This window comes from Drosophila suzukii, chromosome 2L (assembly GCF_043229965.1).
Source record: "Drosophila suzukii chromosome 2L, CBGP_Dsuzu_IsoJpt1.0, whole genome shotgun sequence".
Lineage (NCBI taxonomy): Eukaryota > Metazoa > Arthropoda > Insecta > Diptera > Drosophilidae > Drosophila > Drosophila suzukii.
This window is the reverse complement of record NC_092080.1, coordinates 5255016-5278549: the sequence shown is the minus strand read 5'-3', so window position 1 is coordinate 5278549 and position 23534 is coordinate 5255016. Positions and strand designations below refer to the sequence as shown.

Below are 23534 nucleotides of genomic sequence, written 5' to 3'. Positions count from 1 at the left end.
TGAGTTTTATTTTTACAGATGTGGTTCCTTTTTAAAACATTAAAAATGATCAAGATATCCTATAGGATCTTAAATTTGCATTTGTATGTCAAAAAAGTATATATATTTTAAAATGCGCGCCATATTTATCGATTGTTTTGGCGCTAAATCGGCCTTTATCTACATTAATTTGACATATAATATACATTATCCCCAAAAGCAGGCAACATATCAAAGGTTCCCAAAAATTCCGCTTGGTGGCGTTAGCTCTTTAAGCTATTTTAACCGATCTGGCAACGCCTCATGGACCCGCCATTATTTGAAATACGATGGCGAACGTTACAAAACTGCTTTTGCATAAAATAACAGCGATGTTTTTCTTGAAAAACATCATTAAACATCGATCTTTGGCAAATCACAACAATGTTTTCTTCACCACTACCTTGTATCCAATTCCTTGGCTATAATAAATACTAAGATCATTCAACACTTTCTTTGTTTACTATTTTTACTTGATGTTTTCTCTTCACATATAATCTTCATCGTTTAATTACACAAAATAAAAATGAAATCGCATGCGTTATTGATTTTTGATTGATTTGTGTTTGGTTTTTTGTTTGTTTTTGTAACTTAGAAACGAAACTTAAGTGACTGGCTTAATGAGTAGAAATAATATTGGTTATACAATAAGGCTACGCTTTCGTTAATCATTAATTAATCAATTACTCCGCTAAATAATCTGACAAACGCGCGCAGGCGCAGGACTCGCAAGGCCGGCGGATCCAACAACAACTGGATATAGCAACTTTTTTGTTTACATATTTCTTTCATTATTTTATTCTTCTTGATTTAATGCCACCGAGATAGATCTTAGACACAACATTTAAAATGTAAAAATACACTTGAAATTTGTCATAAAATTTGCATAGTTTTTTCATACAATTTGGCTTGTTATCCATTCTTTTTTAACATAACAAAATATGTATTTTTCTGGTTTGTAGGAGGAGAAAAAAAATGCAAAAAGGCTTGAAATTTGTGCGCTGCTGTGTTGGGTCGCGTTGGCTTCCGATGAGGCAGAAAATGAGGGAGTGATGGATGGTCTTCTTCTCTGTGGGCGATGAACAAAACGCTGGGTGGCCTTAGAATTCAAAGTTGAACGAATTATTCCGGCCGCCGCCGCCACCATTGAATTGGAAGAACGAGCGGAACATTTGATTCGGATCAAAGTCAGCTGAAGATGGAAAAACAAAACAGATTTAGTATTAATTTTTCATATTTGTGTAATAAAATTTAAGCACTACCTTGCTCTTGCTCCTCGATGTCCTGGCCGCTGTCGTAGCGCGCCTTTTTGCGGGCATCGGACAAAATGGCGTAGGCCTCGCCCACCTCCTTGAACTTGAGCTCCTCCTCCTTGCGCTCCTCGGCGCTGCTGTTGGCATGCCGATCGGGATGATGGACCAGCGCCTTTTTGCGGTACGCCTTCTTGATCTCATCGTCGGTGGCACTTCGCCCAATGCCCAGAATCTTGTAGTAGTCCTTTCGCTTCGACTTCTTCAGCGCAAACTTGGCCTCGCGCAGCAGTCGCTTAATCTCCGGCGTCTTCTCCAGCTGCAGCGCCGTCTCGTAATCGGCCACCGACTCCTCGAACTTCTCCAGATCATTATAGCAGCGGGCACGCAGCAGCAGGGCCTTCAGATACTGGCTGTTCAGCTCCAGCACCCTATTGCAGTCAGCCACAGCCTCCCTGGCATTGCCGATCCGCGTGTTGACCAGGGCCCGATTGTAAAGCAATTTCGAGTTGATATCCTTGTTGTGCTCGTCGATCTTCAGGGCGTCCGTGTAGATGACATGGGCTTCGCGGTAGCGACCCGATTTGAACAGCATGTTGCCGTTCTCCTTCATCTCCTTGAGCTGCTTGCACTTGCTGCGCATCTGCTTGGACTTGTAGTGATCGGGGTCGAGGGTCAGGGCGCGCTCAAAGTGCAGAATGCCCTTCTCCAGGTTGTCGGTGTAGTACAGGCACAGTCCCCTCACGTAAATCGCATCCGCCGATGTGCTGTCCAGCTTCATCACACCCACAGCAATGTCCAGGGCCTCATCACAACGTCCCAAAAAGGCAAGGCACTCGGCCTTGAGCAGGCGGTATCTGGAAAATGGAGTTAGGGATTAGCTTTTCATAAACATGGGGGTTTCAAATCACTATTATGCCAGTTTAGATGTCTAAAAGTATGCAGTTATTAATAGATGGTAGTCTGTTCCTGAGAATTTATTACACTTTTGAGTTAAAAATATATTGTAGAATAATCTTAGACATCTAAAAAATTACTTTTGAAGGCGATTTTAAGACCCTACGATTTCTGTGGCAGTGAATAAAGGATAGCCGTCTTTTTAAACGAATCAGTTATACTTTTGAGTTTGAAATATATTGTTGCATACTTTTTGACATCTAAAAGTAGCATTTAAAAATGATTTCAAAACCCCTCTGTGACGCAAATATTGTATTATTTGTAGGTACCTAAAAATATGCAGTGAATTAAGGATATTCGTCTTTTTTAAGGAATTCAGATTAAAATATATTATTGCATACTTTTTGACGTCTACAAATTAAATTTTAGAGCGGTTTCAAAAATCTAGTGATTTCGACATGTAATTATTTTTAGGTACCCAAAAGTATGCAGTGAATAAAGGATAGTCTTCTTTCAGTGATACTTTTGAGTTTAAAATATATTGTTGCATACTTTTAGGCATCTAAGACACTTAAAGAGGACCTTAAAACCCTACTGATATTCCATTATTTTAAGTAGTACTCACCTCAGGCAGGCTGGTGCCAATTTCAAGGCACTGTCCAGGTAAAAGATCACATTGCGATAGGCCTTCGTGTCATAGTTCGTCTGGATGGTGCCCTCCAGTTGGCGCAACTTCTGCGCCGCCGCCTGTTCGCCACTCACAGCCGTGCTCTGCGAATTCAGCTCGGCGACCATTTTAACGGCCTGCTCGGTGCCAATGATGTCGCCCAAAGCCAGACAGCACTTGGCTACCCGGACGTAGGCCTTCTCGAAGCCCGGATCCAGTCGGATGGCATGGCGGGCGTCGGTCAGGGCGCTATTATAGTTGAGCAGCATCATGTAGCAGGCGGCACGATTGCCATAGTAAGCCGCCGAGTCCGGACACAACGATATGGCGTCTGTGTAGAGCTTGAGTGCATTCTGATAGTTCTGCGCCTTGTATTGGTCGTTGCCCAGTTTCTTCTTCTCTTCGGCAATGCTGCAAGTACGGTAAGAGGGGGGAAAACAATTTTCTTGGTCAATCCTTGGGGGCTTAGCTCACTGCACAAAAGGATCCGAGTCCTTTACATAGTCTACATAATTTGAATTTTTAATTTCATGTCGTCGTCAACCGAGGCGAAGTAACTGCCGCGGGGCAAAGTCGCCTCTTCTCAACAAGAAAAATACAAAACGGCCGGTATAAAATGGCACAAACGAAAAGCAACAGGAAGTAATCCGCTTGCCGTTCACCAGACGTCTTTTCAAAATGCACAGTGACACGGAAATTGGGGAAAAAGTGAGGCGGAAAATGTATTTTTACTAAAAAGGACATTTAAATAAAATAGTTTTGCGTTTATTCTGGGAAATCAAATATTTTTTTTAAATTGCGGCTTTATATTTAAAGTTTTTTTACAATCTCTTAAGGTCTTATGACACTTGGTTGATCTTTAACAGATTTGATTTATTTTATAAAGTTATTGAATATATTAATTTATAACATTTTGATAAGACCCCTTTCTTCCTTAGATTGCCATTATTTTTTTAAATAATTAAGAACTATCAAAAATCATAAGGCCTTAACTGACTGGACTTACTTACAAAGTCATGGCAACCTGAAATTAATTAATGTAACAATTTAGAACATAGCAATATGTTCTGTCAACTTTTTTTTTCCAGGTTGTCATGACATTTAAAATAAATGCAGTGAGTTAGTCAAGGAATAAAGCCTTCATTTTTTTTTTCCAAAACATTTTTCTTTTTTTAAAAAGTCTACAAATTATTAATATACAATATCTACTTAGACATTCGTAAACTGCAACTCGCATTGAAAATCAATGAAACATTAATCTCGAAAAGGGTTTGGTTTAAACTTTAAAGCCCTACATTAATTTGGAAGATAAGAAAGGTATGTCTGAATAAAAAACCACAACAATTATTTAAAAACCAAAGGCTTTTTCCGTAATTAACAATTCATTTCCACTCCCATTCACAGGTTTCCATTTCATTTTTAGCCCACTGTTGCCCCCAACACTCCGATTTTCCATTTGAAGGAAGTGCAACAACCTGCGCCAAGCTCAAATGGGCCAAAAAATTATGGCATCACAATGGCCGCCAATAGGGCGACACTAATGCGGGCGCCAAAGAATCCCGAAAGCCAAAGAAATTCCCCATTTCCCCCATCCCAGAAAAAGCCAAAACCCACTTGGAGTTGTGCCAGCCAGGGTGGTTTCACTGTACTGCGAAGAGCATTGTCGCCAGCATTACGGGGCATAAGTGCTTTATGGCTGGCTCGTTGTTGATATTCTCGATTTTCTCTCAGTCTGCTTGTTATTTATTTGCTTCTGATTTCGGTTTCCTTTGTGCCTATTTATTTTTGCTCCTCTGTGCCATTAAAAATACATTGAGATATTACAAATATTGTGGGGGGGGGGCTTCACCTTCTCCTGATTTACTCAAACTTCTGCTTGATTGGAAGTACATAGTAATAAGAACGTTTGATTAAGGTGTTGCTTTTTCATTTCAAAAGACAAATTTAAATATATTTTTATAAGTTTTAAACTGAGTTTAGTTTTAATATTGAAATTTAAAATTCAATTAGGACATTCTATTTTGTAAAACTAAGTATATATAGCTACACAAAACACTTTGGGGTTTAAATGATTTTATACATGCCTAAAAGTATGCAACAATATCTTTTAAACTCAGAAGTACAATGAATTTCTTCAGAAAGACGAATGTACCTAATTCACTGCATACTTTTAGGCACCTAAAATGACAAGAGATTCAAAAACCTCAGAGATTTAAGGTGATCAGTAAAAAAAATATTTAACCGCAGGGCAGCCTACCTATTTTGTTCCCTTTCTTCATTTTGATTGCAACTTGTAAAACTATGATTACGAAAATGTGTGAGAATTGCGAGTAAGATACGGAGGGCAAACAATAGATGTTAATTACTACTAAAAAAAGAATAATTTGCATTGCCCACCATTTTTTTCTTTCTTGTCTCTCCAGCAGACAAATACAGAAAGGGCGGGTTTGGGTGGTTTTTTTTCAAGTGCTCAGCACAAAACTTTTAATTGCTGCCATAACTTGCCAAAGCGGTCGCGGCCTGAGCCGCAAATGGGGCCAAAATGGGGGTTTCGGATATCTTAGGCGGAACGCAAGGGGGCACAGCAACACTCCCGTCGACAACAGCAGTTTGCATAACAATTAGAGAAACCCATAAAAGTCAAAAATTCGCTCTCGCTTGATTGGGCAACATTTTAGAAAGCCATTTGTTAGGGCCTCCCTTTTTTCCTCGCGAATGCTTCAGGATTTTACCTCCCCCCAAAAAAGTAGGCAACGTGGTTTGCATTTGCAATTCAACTTCAATAAAAACAGAAGACGTGGAGTGAAAAACTTCAGCAGACATTCGCGCTGAAATATAAAAAAAAAGTGGCCCAAAACTAAAGAGCTGATTTAAATTAAGTAGTGGGGAAAAAGGTGGGGAAATGGCTGCCGGCACGCCCAAAAACATGAAAGCCCGGGCTAGATAAATAAAGCTCAAAAAGGGAACCGCCACCTGAATGGCAGGAAAAACAGGTAACAAAAAATGGTAAACGGAAAGCGAAAAAAAAAGAACCAACAAACTGGAAGCAGAAGAATGAATGCAAAGCATGCAATGCAAATTTAAGCATGTATAGATTACATTTGCGGTCAGAATAATAGCCCTACAAATCAAAGTTTCCCGTAGGGAGATAGCTTTGTTATATTATTTATTACTATTGGTTTTAACACAGCGATTCAAAAGGGATACCATGTTTATGTTCCAATTATTTTTTATGATTATATGCTATTGAAACGATCGTTGTATAAAACAGACATTTAGTTGGAAGGTCCTTTCATTGTAAGTTCACCTAATAAATAATTATAAATTTAATAAATAAAAATATAATAATAAATATTTTATTCATAAAAATAGTTTTAATAAAAAACTAAATTTAATAAAAATAAAATCTAATACATACAAAAAAAAAATTTCAAAAATAGGACTTTAAAGCAACTTGAAAAAAAAATAATTTTTTTTTTTTAATTGTTATCTTTTTAATCCTTTTTTAATCCTATGAAATTCTTATAACTGGCGTTAAAGACAAAGCTTATCGCTTCGTTATTATTAATGAGCACTGAACTCATTAATGATTTTATCGCCCACATTATAATTTATTACCTCGCCGTTGGTGCTAGAATTGTGACCCCCACTGTGAGTACGTGTTGGTCTGCATGTGCAAATGCCTGCAGGTCACAGTAAAGTTCAATGCGCGATAAGCGAAGTCAATGGTAGAAGAACATTCGAGGAATGTTATGTGCGAGTGCGATGTCTATGGGATATAGTGTGAGTTGGTCGGAATAATCATTCCCTCATGAATATGCATAGGTCGTCGGCAGGGAAAAGGGGTGAAAAAAGGGGGGCTGGCTTTTGATGACAAAACTTTTCGCATAGCCAACGAAGGCAACTTGGACGCCATGTGACATGAGCTGCAAGAATCATGCAAAGTAGATTGTCAGGGTGTCAAATCTATCAGTTAACTGAAGCGATATCTGGCGACGCACAATTGCTACAGTGGGACCACTTCAATCTGATGTAGTTTTTCTGCTGGCAAAGTTTTAAACATCTTCTTGATTACTTTTCCCCAACATTTACTTAAGTTTTCACCAGCGGTAAAAGTTGGTCTTTATCGAGCACAAAAACAAATCACTATTTTTCGAGCATGATGGTAGATGTCTTACCTACATTTTCAAAATAATGTAATTAAGTGAACTATCTGAAATTTTAAAAAAGTGAGACAAAGCTAGAACTTTGTAAATTCGTTATGGGTAATTCAAATAAGTTCAACTGACAGACAAAAGACAAAAAGTTTCTGCCGAGAAAGTTTGTACTGTTGCTATCATAAAACTAAGTTCAGATGTACAAACTACTTTAGATGTAAAGGAAAAATTGCTATTTAGTTTTCTACATTATAAAGATTTTATATGTATAATCAGTTTGCTTTGAAGTTGTTTATGCTTTTACTAGAAGGACATACATGAGTAATTGGAATATTTAAATCAGCTCTTTAGAAGTGTTTCTAATGTACCCTAATTAAGAAAAACAAGTGTTATCAAACTATAAAAAAAACTTTGTCTTTTTCACTTTCAACCAAAAAAAAAAAATACACTTCAAAATTCAACAGCTCTCCTTTCGTAATTTCCGCACGAACTTCTCCGCCATATAGCAAACTTCCCACAGCCCTGCCATTTGCATTCCATTAGCAAACTGTCTCATCAAATTGGCTTTGACAACCAAACAGAAAAGCCAACAAATAAATCCAAGCCCTTATTTTATCCTGCATTTCTACTTACCGCGGCAGAAATGTAAATTCCTCCGAACTCATATACAATTTATTGAGCATTGGATAGAGCGGAGGAGTCAGACTTTTAGGGTTATTACTTTTCGGCATGGGGAAAACCGAGGGATTTTAAACACCTTCCATTAAGTGGCAGCTCTGCAAATATTATTGTTACGATCTTCTACGATGGCACTACCAACAACGCAAAAACTACGAAAAATATGTGGCTATCAAAAGACTATTTTAGCGAACACGTCGTTATTGCTGGTGGTCTCTGGCAGCCAACGGAAGCGACTGATGTTGATGCTGCTGCTGTGCTGCTGGTGGTGTTGCTGCTGTGCTGCTGATGTTGCTGCCGTGCTGCCTGCATGTTGCTGCTGCTGCTGGCGATGAATTCAATGCAACGTCACGTCGCGAAGCTTGAGAACCGAGAATGGCGAGTTACGAGGGAGAAAATACGAGCATGTTGTTGCCGGTGTTGCAATAACAGCCAATGATATTTAAAGTGGCAACCGCACCAGAAGAAATATATTTTTAAACATGTTTTTAAGAACCCAATTATAGAGATTTCAAAGAATATGGTTTATTTTAAGACTTTGTGTATGGTGTCCAAAAGAAATCGGAATCAAAATATATTTGTTCAAGCTATGACGAAAACAACTTTATTATAAGTAATATTTATTTTTAGTATTATGAGGGGTTATCTTATAAAGTTTATTTTAATTTTAACACTTAATATATAATTTTTTGCATGCACTGTGCCTGCAGTGAGAGAGAAAACTCAGCAGAGAGAGACCAGAGAAAGCATTGCATGTGCAGCGCGCATGTAAGAGAGTGGAGAGCGGTGAAAGAGGAGAAAGGGGCTGGAGAAATGGGGTGGGTGGTAAAGCCTCTCTGCAGGTGGCTTTAACGATACGCCAGACAATGCCACTAGCCATCTCACAGCCATTTGTTGGTCAATAAGAATAGGAAAAGTTCTAGAAGGGCCATATGAAAAGAGCCAATACCCTATTACATTTTATAGAATAAAACTGAATCCATATTAAGGAAATAAAATACAATTTTTAAAAAATATATGTTATTATGGCCTACTATTTTATATACAACTTATTGTATATTATACAGCAATTGGAAAACATTAAAAATAAATCCTTTATCCATCATTTAAGTAACTTTAATTTATATTAGAATATTTAATCCAAGCCATTATTTAATTAAAGAAAAACACTTTTACTTAACTACAAAGCCTTGAACAAATTTAAAAATAATGCAGACATTGCAGGCTTATCTTCCTCAGCAAAAGTCAATATTTTATATCATCCCCCCTACAAATTCCACTTCAGTTAACGCTGCGTCAAGTCAACAAACCCTTTGCGAAAGCGCATATCAAATAGTTTACCCGTTTACCCATCACAACACGCTTTGGGAGGCGTGGAAAAGTGGGCGGGGCGCAGAAGCGGGCAGCGGACATGACCTGCCACAAGTTGAAATTGCTTGCCACATGAACCGAACGCACACAGATACTCACACTTGCAAGCAGACAGTACTTGCCAGCAGTACAGTAGTAACTTATTCACTTGATTAACACAATTATTTATATTTAATCTTAAGTCAGAACAGAAATACAAGATTTTTTAGAGTACTTTATTGGTGGAACCATTTAATAAACCTCTTTTAAAAATATCTATTCCTACTATCACCTTTTAAGTAAACTAAAATTCTCCATATTTACCATTAACGTCCGTTTTCTCGTTCTAATGGTTAACTTATACTTAAAACCTACTCAAAGCAAGCATTAATTTGAAATGACTATTGTTTTAATAAAGTTTAGTATCAATTCTATCTAGATATCACTTTAATATGTTCGCCATCTTGTTTTTTGCTCTATTTCGTATAGTATCGAATATTGCTTTCTCGCTCTAACCCTGAGTAATTTTTGGCGCTAACTCGCTCTTTTCTCTCTTTTACGATTTGAGAGAGCCTTCTAAGCTAGGAAATCCAAGAATTACTATTTCTTAATTCAAATTTACATTATTCAATGGTAAAAATTACACTTTTTAAATATTAACATGCGAATATTAAACCAATCCTTACTTTTTTTTATTGTGTGGAAAATCGATGGTATTGAAGTTTAAATTGTTCATTAAAAAGAATATCCAATATGTTATAGGAATAACAACTAAATTAAATACAATCTACCAACAATCTTAAAAATATATTAAGTGAGCGTTTGATAATGTAATTTTTTTTGTGACACAAATTGGTTTCCTGGTTAGCCAAGCTCCACTGTGGGCTATACCGATTCACGTGGACCACGCACAGTAGGTCAATGCGGGTTCTGCGCCTGTGTTTGTATTTGTTTTTGTGTTTGCCCCCAACTGCGTGAACCGGAAATGCTGTGCAGACATAATGGCGGCCGAAAATAAAGGGAGCGAATAGAACAAAAACACTGTTGGGCGACGAGCCAAGGCTTAAGTGAATAAGGAGAAGAAGTTTCCAATAAATAAAAGAAAAGCCAGCTTAAGAATGGGTAGAAACTTTAGCTTTAGGGAAATGTACGAGGGAGAAGGTATGTATTACAAAGTTAATGAACCTAGCCAAGAGTCGGTCGGAAAGTTTAAGCCAAATTGCTTGGGAAGTTTCTGGGGAGCTAAATAAATGAGCAAAGGCTTAGCAAAAAACATAGAAAAAACATGTGTCTGAAACACAAAAATAAAGAGAATTATTTGAGGCAACCGAAATCTCTATTCACTTGTTTGTATATATTAAATGAAGTATTAAGCAACTAATTAATTTGTATTTATTACATTTTACGATGAGGCATGTCCTAATTAATGAATATAAATCACTATGGTTACACTCTCTATAATTTTCAATTTTAAGTGCCTAGCAATTTTGGTCTTAAGAAAACTTTTCCCTCAGTGAAGGGGACTAGAGCTTGCTAACCATAGTCTGCACAAGTGTGGGTTGAGAACTAATGCAAACAATATAAAATACATAATTGATTGTTGTCTCGCAACCGCCTCCATAAGCACCATCACCATCATCATCATCACCATCGTTATAGAACACTTGCATATGGATGAGCTCGTGTTCTATTGACACTTGCTTCAATTGAATTTATGGTCCCTAGTTTTGGGTCGTTGTCCGACCCATTATTCCATGTTTTTTCCCCAAGAGAGGGGCTGGTGAGCGGGGTTAAATGGTTAGGTTCTGCCAGTTGTCAGTTGTTTGCTATTTATGGCACACACAATACGTAATAAAAATATAAACGTACATGTGACAACGGGATTTATGGCGGTGCGGAATGTTTGCTTTTAACTTCATGCAACATATCTATTGGATACGTGCTTAAAGTGCGATCAAACTAACACGATTGTGCCAATTAGATAAGAATGATTAATTGCAATTTGCATTACAAATTGTGACCCAATAAAATGGAACAATAATTCTTATTTACTTAAGATTAATATCAGACAAGGATGACAAAAGCGTAGATATTTTATTTTAATTTATTTTTGATTACAAAGGTGTTGCGAAAGAAAGTAACTTCAATTACAGGCTCTCATATTTGCCACACATTTTTCCTCATCTGGCACGTAGGGAATTTCAAAAATTTCTCCAAGGAAAAACCAGTAAATCATTGGTTGGAAAAAAAGGAATTTCCCCCTTGACACAAAGTGGACCATAAAAATATGACCAACGAGCCAGCTAAATTGCGTCTCCAAACATATAATTTTAACAATTCCCAGAGGTGGCCAATGGCATATTCACAGACAGGAGCACTCCACACAACATTGGCCTATAACTCTCTCGACTGGAAATGCATTTTGGCCAAGAGATCGGGTTACGGTTGGCCCATGTGAGTCATTTGTTTGACTGCAAATGCAATAAAATGCATGCGAAAATTTAATGCCACTGCAATTTAAAGCGCAATCTGCCCGCCGCCCGCCCACAGTAACAAAAATTGCAACTGCAACTGCAACATGAGCAGCAGATACGACAACAACAATGGCTGGGGCATAAAAACATTTATGTCGGGGCAATAAACGACACACCCAGTACGAAAAAAATAGCAGAAAGCTAAGAGACAACACAAAAACCAAAATTATAGTGCGGTAGCAATGCATTGTACATATTTTCCCCATGCTGCAATTTTTTTTTGGATAAGAATTTTGCGCCGGCGACCTCAATGTGCCATATGCCAAAGCTTTGCCACCCAAAATAAAGAAGAAAAAAAAAGTTGGGGCCAACACACATGTGCCCAGAGACCCAAAAGAGACCCCCTAAATGCTCTCCTAGGAGAAAGGACTGAAAACCAGGGGGTAAAATGGCCGAAAGGCGATGCATTTGGCAGCCCAGTTGGGCTCTGACATTTTAAAGAGATTGAGAAATGTCGAAAAGATTTTCTTTCGCCAGCTGCTTTTTGTTTGGTTACAGAGAAAGAAAACAAATATCAATTGATATCGACAAAAAATTATAAATAAAATCTATAGAGCACATGTTGTTGAATGAATGAATTTTAAATCTGAATTTACCTCGTATAAGTGGTACCACTTTGTGCTAGTTTCTCTCAGTGTAAGGCTGCTATTTTCTTTTTGCCTTGATCAGATTGGTCAATGCTCTTTGCTGGCAATTCGGGAAAAAAGTGTGTGAAGGGCAAAGGCTGGCAGAAAAGTCAAAGTAGTGAAATGAATCATCTTAGAAATAGATATGCAAGCGTTGCTCATCTTTAAAATAGTTTATTTATTTTAAACTTTCACTCTCTTTAAAAAATTGAGTAAGCTTATTGAACAGAATAGTATACTGTGATAGCTAATATAAAATATTTTGATTCTCACAATATGAATGACAAACATCTAGAAACTCAGTTAAATTGATTCTGATCAATTGGCTTTATAGACTCTTATCAAAATGTCTATTATTGATAGATTGGTTTTTCATCGGAAATATGTATCTATTTCTGTACTCATTTCTTATCATAAGTATAATTTCGTCGTAGTATTCCAAGAAACTTATCAAGTATAAATAACATTTATTTCCTCTATAATTTCTTGATTTTCCAATAAAATAGCTTATATCTTTTTGTTCAGCCTATCAACCATATTATTCAACCCTTTTTTTAATGTTTGATTGTATAAATTGCTTTTCAATTTCCACGCCTCTGCACGTGGTTACTGTGAGTTACAAAATGGGGAAGTGAGTGAGAAACCGCGATAAATGAATATGCAAAAAGATACCAGGCGACACCCAAACACACAAAATTATATATATAGACGCACCCGGTTCGAGTACAAAATGTGCATACAGTTGCGGTTAAAATATTGATAATTTTCAATTTAGTTTTAAATATTTTGTTTATTTGCAACACAATAATTTTTAAAAATTAATTATTACAAGTAAGAAAACACAGGAAGTTTTCAAAAACATTTTTAACACATATATAAAAATTTAATTTAGTATTTATTTAAACATATACAGATAAATATGGCACAAAATGTACTTTATTATTGAACAATATTTGCACTGTAGAAATATTTAACCAAATGATCACTACTATTTTGTCCTGCCCTGTTTTTAGATGGGTCAACGTCGGTTTATTTTTGGTTTTTGTGTACTTTGGGTTCTGTTTTAGTTAGCATTTAATCGAGTGCGATATAAAACAAAAAATCATTCCTAAAAAACTTACTACAACATTTTGATCAGCTCGACGTCGTCAAATCGTTTGGGATTTATAAAGATACAGATGGCTGTTCCTTCTGGTCTAAGTAAACTTTTTAAGTGCATATAGAAAGGGACTTGATCTTCTTGATTGATCCGATCTTCTCCTTATTTTAGGTTGTTGAATCGTATTCGATTTAAGACACTTTTTGCTCATCACAAATAGAATGGCTTAATTTGATCGTATTATTGACAACGGAAATTTTATAATTTTTTGACAGGGCAAAGAAGACAAACAACTCAAAGCGAAGATTCTTTGTTTTGCTTGTTTTTACTGAGCAATTCTCCCTTTTCCGCGATTTTTCACAATTTTCGCGACGAGCGCGAAAAACGACGTCGATCGACGCACTGCTGCAATTCGCGACTGAGTGGGCAGAGTGACGATCCCTCGATGATCCCCTCTGCCGACTGCGACTGCAACGCAGCCACTCAGCTGACGCGGAGCGAATCGAGAGAGCAAGATGAGCAGGCAGAGGGAAAAAAGAGAGGCAACGTTGCAGTGAGAAAAAAAAATAGCGCCACATCAAAAAGATTTTAGCAGCCTGATAATTAAAGGGGAATTATGCTTGTGTGAACCAATCAAATTTAATTGAGGTCATGCTTGGAAAAAAATATAGAATGAACAAAAATATAAAGTGGTTAAAAAAATAGATAAACGTAATTTAATAATGTCATTTTAATGATATAAAGATTAAATCCAATGGTTTTTCGAGTGTGTTGATTATACAAATAGATTTTTTGAAATATTACTCAATGCAAACTATTATTTTTTAGTAACATAAATTGTTGTACATTATACATATAATAGGGAACTATTATAAATATTTTCCTAAATTTCCAATGGTTTAAAGCCATATTATTATAAATAATATCCAGTGGTTTAGGGCTATATTATCATAAATATTATCCGAAATTTCCAGTGGTTTCCAGTGGTTAAGATCAAAATTATTAAAAATATTATATGAAATTTCCAGCTGCTTTTCTTTTCTTACAATATTTCTTAAAATCAAACTCTTCCTTAAAATCATTGAAAAGTTGTTGCCCTCTCTCTTTCCTTGTTTTTTGTTATGGTAAATATTTTTTATTTTCCCCTTTTCGGGGCCATTTTACTTCCCGTTGTTAAAGAAAACAAACATTTATAAATGTATATATCTATAGAAACCATATATTATGTAAAGGCGTGTCGTGGATTTTGAATGAGACATGGGAAAGATATCGTCTGCCAGTTGACAGCCACTTTTAATTAATGTTTTTTAATAAAACCCAAAATGGCAAGACAAGACAACTGGTGAACGGCATGAAACAGGAAGAAAGTTTTGGTTTCGTAAAGTAAGAGCTGAGATAATAATTCAGAGAATATGAGAATGCAAAATGAAACCACAAACTATGCCCAGCCTGCTCCACTTCACTATCAAATTAGGGCAAATCCAATGGCAATTTAGTGCACATTCCGCTGCAACAAGTGAATTGCATTGCAAATGCAATTGAAACCTGCAAAAATAAAAAAAAAAACTCAGCAACTAAAACCAAGTGAAAGTGCAGACACAAAGCAATTAAAACCACGAACCTCTGCCATAATGAATGCGAAAAAAAAGAAAATTAAACAACAAAAGGGGAAAAAAGCTTGCAATTTTTCAGAGAAATTGCCACAAATTCCCAAATTAAGAAAATTAATAAAGCCGCATAATAATAAAAGATAATGGATGTAACCAGTTATCGTAAAACTGTAAATATAGATTTAAATACTTGTTGCTCTCAAACTGTAATGGCGCCATCTAGTTAAGTGCTAATTTACAAGCTGCCAACACCTACAGTTTGAATCTGAAAATGGAAATTGCTTTTTCCCCCAACCCAAATGCACTATTTCTCTTTCACTCACTCACTCTCTTTGTGGCTACACTGGAAAAAACTATAGTTTGATATCTGAAACCTGTTTTTTTATAAATTCTAATAAAGTAAGACTTTTAAAAAATGGAAAAATCCATCGGAAGCCAAAAACAATATGTCATGAAAGTCCAGAAAGAAATAGTTGAGAGATAAGTACTATTAGAAATAAAATATAATATATAGGTAAATAAGTATGAGTGCAATTTATCATCTTTATAATATTAATCCAGATTATAAGATCCAGGCAGGTTAAATCTAGGTTCTGAAAAATCAAATGTTTATATGAACTACATTTTTTTTTACATTTCTTTCTATGTACCAATGTACAAAAACTAGCTTCAAAGTCGTTAAAGGCGGCAGACTGGCTAAACTGGCTCCCAGATTCGATCCAGACAGATAAGGGAAGACAAGACAAGAGACTCTCATGGGTAGCAGATGACGGCTGCCTAAGCTTTTTGACATGATCAACGAAAGATCGGGTTTTTTCACTGCTTGTGGGGAAATTGAGCAATTTTCCAATGCATTTAACTTAATGTTTACGATATGATAGGACATGAGTGGCCATTAATGGAGTTTCCGTTTTAGGAAGATAGATAACAACACTTAAGATCTCAGTTTGTAAACTAAAATTAGTTGATATTTCATTTCAATTGTATTATCCACACTGACCTTGCCCCGACATTCAAACCCATTGCCTTCGCCAATATTCGCACACATCTTTCGACATAAAAACCCCATTATATAATCTTAAGCTCAATTGAAAAATTACCTGACCAAAATAATTTAATACGCTTTTGCCCCCGCAAGTTGGGAATTACGTAATTTTAAGCTGTTCTGCTATTGTCTTCAAGTGACTGCCACTTCACAGATGCCCACAACATCCGCTTGAAGCTTCTCAAAACCATCAAGATCTTTAATAAAATTTAAAAAAAAAGCAAAACATAGTTTCAGCCCTGCCACTGATTTTTCTATTGCCTCTTTTTCCCCCCTATTGTGTTCTGTTTCTAGCCTCGTGTCGAATCAATAATTTAATTGACCCACTTTGACTGAAGTCGAGCAATAACTTTTCGAGGGTTACATAGTTGGAGGCTAATTGCCCGAAGTTATAGTTGGCCAAAAGTTTGGCCAAAGCAAAGGCACCATTGAAAATAGAGGAAAAAGTAAGCGCCAAGCGAATTCGGGTCGAAACTAGGTTGAAAATGTCTGCTCTGAAAGCGTTTAGCAACTTTGTTGGTGGCCAATAAAATAGGACAAAGTGCTGTCAAAACTGTGCTTGCTGATAAGTTTAAGAAGCAACAGCTTTTGCAATTCCAAGAATTTTAACAAACTGATTAAAAGTAGTATCATTGATTAAGTAATTTACTTCAACCTTGAGTTTTGATTTGTTTAATGAATTCTAAGTGACCTAAAGTAAACCCAGAAAGTGTTTATGAGTAATTTTTGCCTATCAGCAAATCATATTTTAAGTGCTGTAATGTTCAAAATGTGATAACGCTTTAATCTTATCACTAAAGTTGAGCTTAAATTGTATTCTACTCATTTACTAAAAGCACTGCCCAAAGAGTAGTTTTTTATTTTTAAGAGAATTGTCATTTTGTAAAATTCCGAGTTGGAGGTTGCTCATGGATTATAATAGATTGACATTTTGTTTTGAGAGTGCTAGTTCTTTATTGTTCTTTCAGCGGCTATAATTTAGCTGATTGAATGCTGCTGGCTTCAATGATTCTTGATTGGTTTGTTCATGGTCAAAAATTAACACAGTTAGCGAACAATAGTTAATTAATATTACAAACAGACCATTTAAATATAAACCCCATCTTACTTTATTTATATCAAACTTTTTATAACCGTTTATATATTTTTTTGCAGTTATGCATTTTATAGATTACATAAAAACATTTCCCTTTGACCTTTTGTTGGCACACCCAAACGACCTTGAACTTGACGGGCTGAAAATGTCAAGCCGGTATCTATAAATTTGTTATAGAACGAGTAAAATCAATAGATTGGATGCTGTAACCTCTCTGCATGGAAATAATATGAAATTTCCCCATTTATCGGGGTCGGCATTTCTAATTTATCAACAGGTTGACTCATAGACCTCGAAACGGGTTCCCTCATCATCTGCTCTTCCCATCGTCATCATCAAGTTTCCAAGTAAGTGCAAACAACAAAAATCATAATAAACCTCTTTTTCCCGTGGGGATGAGTCATTTCGGCCAGACAAGAGAAATTGTTCCGCTTTATTTTTCGCGCCGAGTCCTTGAACTCTATAAGGCGAAATTGAATTACTAATGGAGATTAGAAAAGAGCTGAAGGCCTGAAAGGTTAGAGCGTTTTTTGTTTGCGCTTGGGTTCATTCACATTAAGTTTTATTTTGGCCAACTTTTTCGCGGTAGCGTGTGTGTAGGTTGCCCCCAAGTTTTGGCATTGTCTTTGCTACGCTCTTTTTGGCGATGACTGTACTTGACTTTGAACATGATCGGGTTTTGACTTTTTAGACGAATTTCAGGGACAAAAGATTGTATCACTCTGTTTGTGCAAATCTTATCTATCTACAATTCATTTTGCTCTGTTTTATTAACGATTACTCATGGAAACAAGAACAAACTACGCAAATTCTAGCGGAAACAAAGTAATAAACACCAAATATATATCACAGGTATAAGAAAAAGCTCAGGAACGCCAAAAACAAACCCGATTTTCAAATATAAACTTTTTTCGCCATAATCAAGTGTCAACTTCGATTATCTAAAAACACGGAAGTAAATAAAATAGCTAACATATATTTGAATGCAAATAGCAATTGTTTTTCCGGAAAGTTTTTGAGTGGAAATAATGAGGAATGAAAATAGAAGCAAATGAAGCGTGTCGACAACGAATTTATAACTGTTTATGTTGGCAAATTGGCAAAAATGTTTGCAATTTAAATGTCTATTGGGGTAAGGGTAAGAACTTTGATATATATTATATAATCCTAAAAAAAAGTGTAATTTTATTAAGTATCTTATGATTTTTTTGTGCTTTTCGGAATTTAACCAAATTTTTTTGTAGTTTCTTCTTTTACTTACAACTGACAGTGACTACTAAACTGTGGCTTTACTGCAGGCTTGTGAAATCAAAGAGTCTTGAATTTCAAAATTTAACGTGCCCACACACACAGAGGAATTGGAAAAAAACAATGGGCGGCAAGCAGAAAGTAAAACCAGTTTCCAACAAGAACTAAACAAAGCGCACCTAGCAACAACAAAGGCCAAACAGTAGAACCTTCCTAAAGCAATCATGTTTAACATTCTGAAGTTAATAGCCAAAATTTAAATGACTAAAATTTTAAGGGCATACTTTTTCAAATTTCTGAATTCAACTCAAATAGCATTCAACTAAGTTTTCAAAAAATACCACCTTAAAATGTATATAGATTAAAAATTAATGATGGTAATATTTCGTAAATCATTTTCTTAAAAAGTAAAGAAGAAACCTTTCGTCTTAAAGAGTGACTACTGTGAGTGCAGGGCGTGTGCGTTGGCGTCGCTGACGTTTTGTATCTTTTTCTCTATATTTATTTGCTACGTTTGGCTGCTGCCCATGACCATGTGAAATGGGTGAGACAAGGAGGGGTGATGCGGCAGGGGGTGGGAAAGGGGCGGAGAGACCCCGGGCAATAGATTACATAAAACAGCAATGCAAACACATACTTTAGCACCTGCTGTTATCGCACAGTTTGGCATTGATTGTAATAGCCAAACTAAATGTTGTAAAATATAAAACCCAACAAGCAAAACTATTCCAATTGGTTTGTCCTCTCAAACTGTAACCAATGGATTTATAACTTTAAATTGTCTTTGAAATCAATTGTCTTTTCTTATCAGCGTTTTATGACCTGACTAAAATTGTTTAATCAATTTTCACAAATTAACTGCGCATAAATAACATCTATGGGAACTTTTTTGATAAAGTGGATTGTTTGTAATGGCCAAACCTATAGTTATACAACATAAAACTATTCCAATTGGAATGAACTATCAACATTTAAGCGGTGTATTTATAACTTTAAGATGTTTCTATCTTTTGTTATCAACGAACCATGATTAAAATAAAATTGCTAAATCAATTAAGTCTACAAATTGGTGGGTGTTTTTATGATTTAACAATTATAAATTATATATTTAGCAACTTTTTGTAAATTAAACTTCGCATAAACATGGTCACAGTTTGAGAGTCAGCTCAAATGCACATTTTCAGGTGTGCTGTTATCGTTGGTTTGAGAGCCACTGTGGAGATTCGCCTGATTTTTTTTTACTTACGTTGCCGCGTCCTTGGGCACGATTTCCTCTGCCGCAGCGACGTTGGCGTCGACGCTTGGCTGCTCCACCGTTATTTCCACGTCCATCTCGGAATTCGATGAGGTTTCCTCCCGTTCGCTATCGCTAATTTCGATGACTTCGTCGTCCATGCGTGGCAAATTCTACGTAGAAGCAACAACAGCGATCAGAGTCCAGTGCTTGCCAAACGTTGTTATTTGTCAATTCCTCTTTTTTCACTGTTTTTTTTTTCCTTCGCGTTTGCGTCAGTGGCGAACGCGTGTGTGTGTGTGTGTGTCGCACGCGCGCTGTGATAAAAAGTTCCCGAATTTCTGGTACTTTCTTTTTGTTTGCTCTTCACGCACTCCGCTGATTACACGCCCGCCTTTGGTTCCGATTCAATTTAATTGCACGGTGCCTGGCTAACTGGTTGGTAATTTTGAAATTTATAATTTCGAATAGCCAAACGACCCGAAACAGACGGAAAAAAGCGTGCGATGCGAACAGCTAGAGGTGGCGAAACATCGATGACATGACATCGATGTTTTCAGTGTTTTCGTGTTTGAACGTAAGCAAACGTAAGAAAACGTGAGGAAACGTAAGTGTCAGTAAAAAAGCGAGGTGCAAGATTTCTGAAATATAATATTACTGCGTTTATTACTATGTTTATGCTAAGGGTTTTATGATATGTTTAAAGAGTGAAATACAATTTGCTCCTGTTTAAGTAGCACGGCCGAATTCATGCATTTTATCCATTTTACCAATCTCAGCTGACAGAGATGCCGGACCGGTGTAAAAAGGTGTGAGCGATTATTAAACCGACTATTTTTTATCGATTCGCATGAAAAATTCTTGCTATCGATAGTTCTAGCTCTAGTGTAACCGCGACGATAAAGGTTAAAAAATACCATCCTCCATACAACTTGGTTCGTGTCTCCGCTGTGTTACAGTCTGTTCAGACAGAGTGTCTTCCTGCATCAGCGACCGAATTTCGCTTCAGCGACTTTTTCTCCCATAAGAAGTTCACTCCCTAAAGCAGCATTTCTAAAACACTTACCGCGTTGGATCTCTTCGCCCTGACCAGTTTTTCAACAGCTAATAAAAAATAATTTGCCGCGCAAAAATTACAACTTACTATTGTTGAAATTGTATTTAGAATACCTTAAATTCTCCGAACATAATGGAGGTTAAATCAAAACACAGATGATCGACATTATTTTTCTTATTAAAGAGTTGTTTCTATGATTAGCGGAGCACTTGCACTTGATAAAAACTGCAGTAATAACTTTCTTGTGTCCAACAAACTGATAAAAAAGGAAGTAGGCGGAGCCTGCGTATGACTTCAGAGGTTGAAGGAAGCGTTTCCGACCCCATAAAGTACATATATTCTTGATCAGGATCTCAGATGTAGATTACTTAGCTTCGTATAAGTTTGTTATGCTAATGTGTCCAATGGACACTGTCCATACTACAACCAACCCAAAATTTAATCTTAAACATTTTGCTCTTGGTAATAACAATGTGTTGTTGTATACGTCGTCCATATGAAAACTGACATCTCGTAAATTGTAAAAGCTAGATATTTTTATTCTTGCGTCAAAACTGTGGGAGCCAAATAAATAAATATAGCGGAGTGTTGGGTAAGGATAGTAAGAAAAGTTCGGTTGAACATAGAAGCTATAAATAAAGAGTCATCATCCAGGTATTATTGGAAAGCCTTTTCTTTCGGCTACAAATTTTTCCTAGACCATTTTGAAGTCAATTGCAAAGCCTTCACGAAATTAAACGATCCACGCCAGTTAAATACGTTCACTGGTGTAAACGCATCATTCAGAACGTTTTAAATTCGAACGATTCATTAGAATGAAGGATATTTGGTACACATGGCGTATGCGTGTTATTATTAAGTATCCGACCATTAGAACAAGTGATGCAGCAGGCAGCTGAGAAATAATCGCCGTCTTGCGCATGACAATAACCATTTTGTCTCGATTTACTTTCCACTGACCAATTTGAAACGCTATAAGAAATAAAATATTTCCCATTTACTTACTGACGATAGCTTGTTTGTATGCAGCTCACTGACAAATTCTGACATAACTGATAGATAACTGGAGGTTAGCTTTTAGTCGTTATTAAGGCGTTGTAATTTAATTTGAATAATAAACTATATATAATATGATATATGTGTAATACTATTAGTAATAAAAGGGTATTACCTTTTAAAATAAGAATCTTTATTTATATTCCAACATAACACTAAGCTATTTATGAATTTACAAGACAATTACATTGCTTAAATTTGTGTTTTAAGAAATAACCTAACAATCTACACACTCCAAATTAGTTACCACTGTAATTTTTATCTTTTGAAAATTCATTTTTTTGTTGCATACTTTTAAGGGTCATACCTCATTTTATTATTCAACCGCTTGGTAAGGGGGTTAACGCTTAAATCTTTTGTCCCATTCAGATTAATTTAATAATAATAATAATAAGGTAAAATATAAAATACCAAGTATTTGGAATTTAATTTTATTATCGTATTTAAATGATTTAAAATCCAAATATATATGATTATTACAGAAACATTTAAGACATTTAAATACAACAGTGTGCTAGTTTGTGAAAAATAAATAATATCTTACGTAAGATGCAAATTTTAACTACATATTTTCCAAACACCTCGAAGAATATTTCTTTAAGTTCCAGAAACTCCATATTTGCAATCAATTTAATATCAAATGGTAGCTGTCATCTGAGCGACAGAAGGAGAGGAAATCCACAAAAGAAGAACCCCAAACGAAACGAACGTGAAAAAGCCATACGTCATGTGCAAACACAATACATAAAGACGTATTCCATTGCCATTCCATATATAGAAAGATATATACGGAACTCTCTCGAAACAAATGGAGAGGAGAACGGAATGCGATTGGTTCGGCGAATGGAAATCGTTATGGAGAAGAATCGCAGAAGGCGAAACCGAAACGAAGACAAATAATAGAAAAATGACCGAGCTCTCGGTCTCGGCACACATTGTACATAAACATATAGAGGTAGCAAAGGTGCGAGGCCAGAATTTATAAGCAATGCTATTTATAAGCAGCCGAAAAGCGAAAAACGAACGCCCCCCGGGCGAAAAAAGCAAAAAAAACCCCATTATCGTATTATACGCAGGAGCGAGCGGGATGGCCTGTCCTAGTGCTGCTCTCCTCTGAATCAGCAACACAAAAAGAAATACAAATAAACGCGACTCGAATGGAAGCGAATGGGAAACGGAAAACGGTTGACAAAAAAAAAAAATCAAAGCTTGGGCCAGAACGAGATAGCAACAGTGCCCCGAAAAGTATAATTCGTTGAAAGTTGTCATTTACTTTTTTAATTGAAATTAAAATGCTTTTTGTCCAAGACAGCTGCGCAAACTCCAAGTAAAACCAATGCTGTTTTTTCCATTTTTACTTTTCTTCTCCTGCAATGCATTTATTTTAATTTACTTTGCAACAGAAAATGCCAAAACAATTGTCATTTGTTTATATAAGGCGTCGTCCATGGGTGTGAGCGAGAGGGCAAACGTACACAACTGGCTATGCAAATATGCTGCCCTCTCGCTCGCTCGTGTTTATTGGTTACAGCCCACCTGAGCGTGCGACAAAGATGGCGAGCGAGAGAGAGAGAGAGTGAGAGAGAGAGGGCCAGGCTGAAACGAAATGAAATTGAAATGAAAAGAGGTTTTTTTTGTGCTTTTATTGGGGGAAGAGTGAGAGAGAGAGAGAGTGTGAGAGGAAGAGGAAGAGGGCGGATTTGAAGACGCACAAACGAATTGAAAAAATAAATAAAACGAATGCGAGAGAGAGAGAGCGATTACGTATGTCATTGTATTTTTCGGGGTTGCACACAGAAACTGAACACAGTTACAAATACAGCGATCAATCGCACATACCACTCCCACTTTTTGGCCTGGTATTGGTGTAATGCGAGACGGGCCACAGACATACCCATTCGCATTCGTACTC

The 23534-nt window shown here is 36.4% G+C and overlaps 1 protein-coding gene across 3 annotated transcripts; it reads right to left on the bottom strand.

The window, feature by feature from the left end:
* Positions 1-469: 469 nt before the first annotated feature.
* On the bottom strand, positions 470-20038 carry Tpr2 (Tetratricopeptide repeat protein 2). 3 transcript variants are annotated; one of them, XM_017090034.4, is made up of 4 exons: positions 19522-20038; positions 2791-3243; positions 1281-2125; positions 470-1210 (listed from the first exon to the last, which is right to left on the bottom strand). In XM_017090034.4, the coding sequence occupies exons 1-4, from the start codon at positions 19668-19670 to the stop codon at positions 1119-1121; spliced, it is 1539 nt and encodes a 512-aa protein (XP_016945523.1). In that variant the 5' UTR covers positions 19671-20038; the 3' UTR covers positions 470-1118. The 3 variants fall into 3 exon arrangements, with proteins under 3 accessions (XP_016945523.1, XP_016945524.2, XP_065719809.1); XM_017090035.4 differs by lacking the exon at positions 19522-20038 and adding an exon at positions 13299-13321; XM_065863737.2 differs by lacking the exon at positions 19522-20038 and adding an exon at positions 7623-7687.
* Between the last annotated feature and the right edge of the window lie 3496 nt (positions 20039-23534).

Excerpts from the sequence above, each read along its gene's own strand:
- Tpr2 (XM_017090034.4), bottom strand. The coding sequence starts at position 19,670 with ATGGACGACGAAGTCATCGAAATTAGCGATAGCGAACGGGAGGAAACC. Across the intron at positions 3,244-19,521 it reads GTGCCCAAGGACGCGGCAAC|CATTGCCGAAGAGAAGAAGA; the intron begins GTAAGTAAAAAA and ends CCGTACTTGCAG. Across the intron at positions 2,126-2,790 it reads TTGGCACCAGCCTGCCTGAG|ATACCGCCTGCTCAAGGCCG; the intron begins GTGAGTACTACT and ends TCCATTTTCCAG.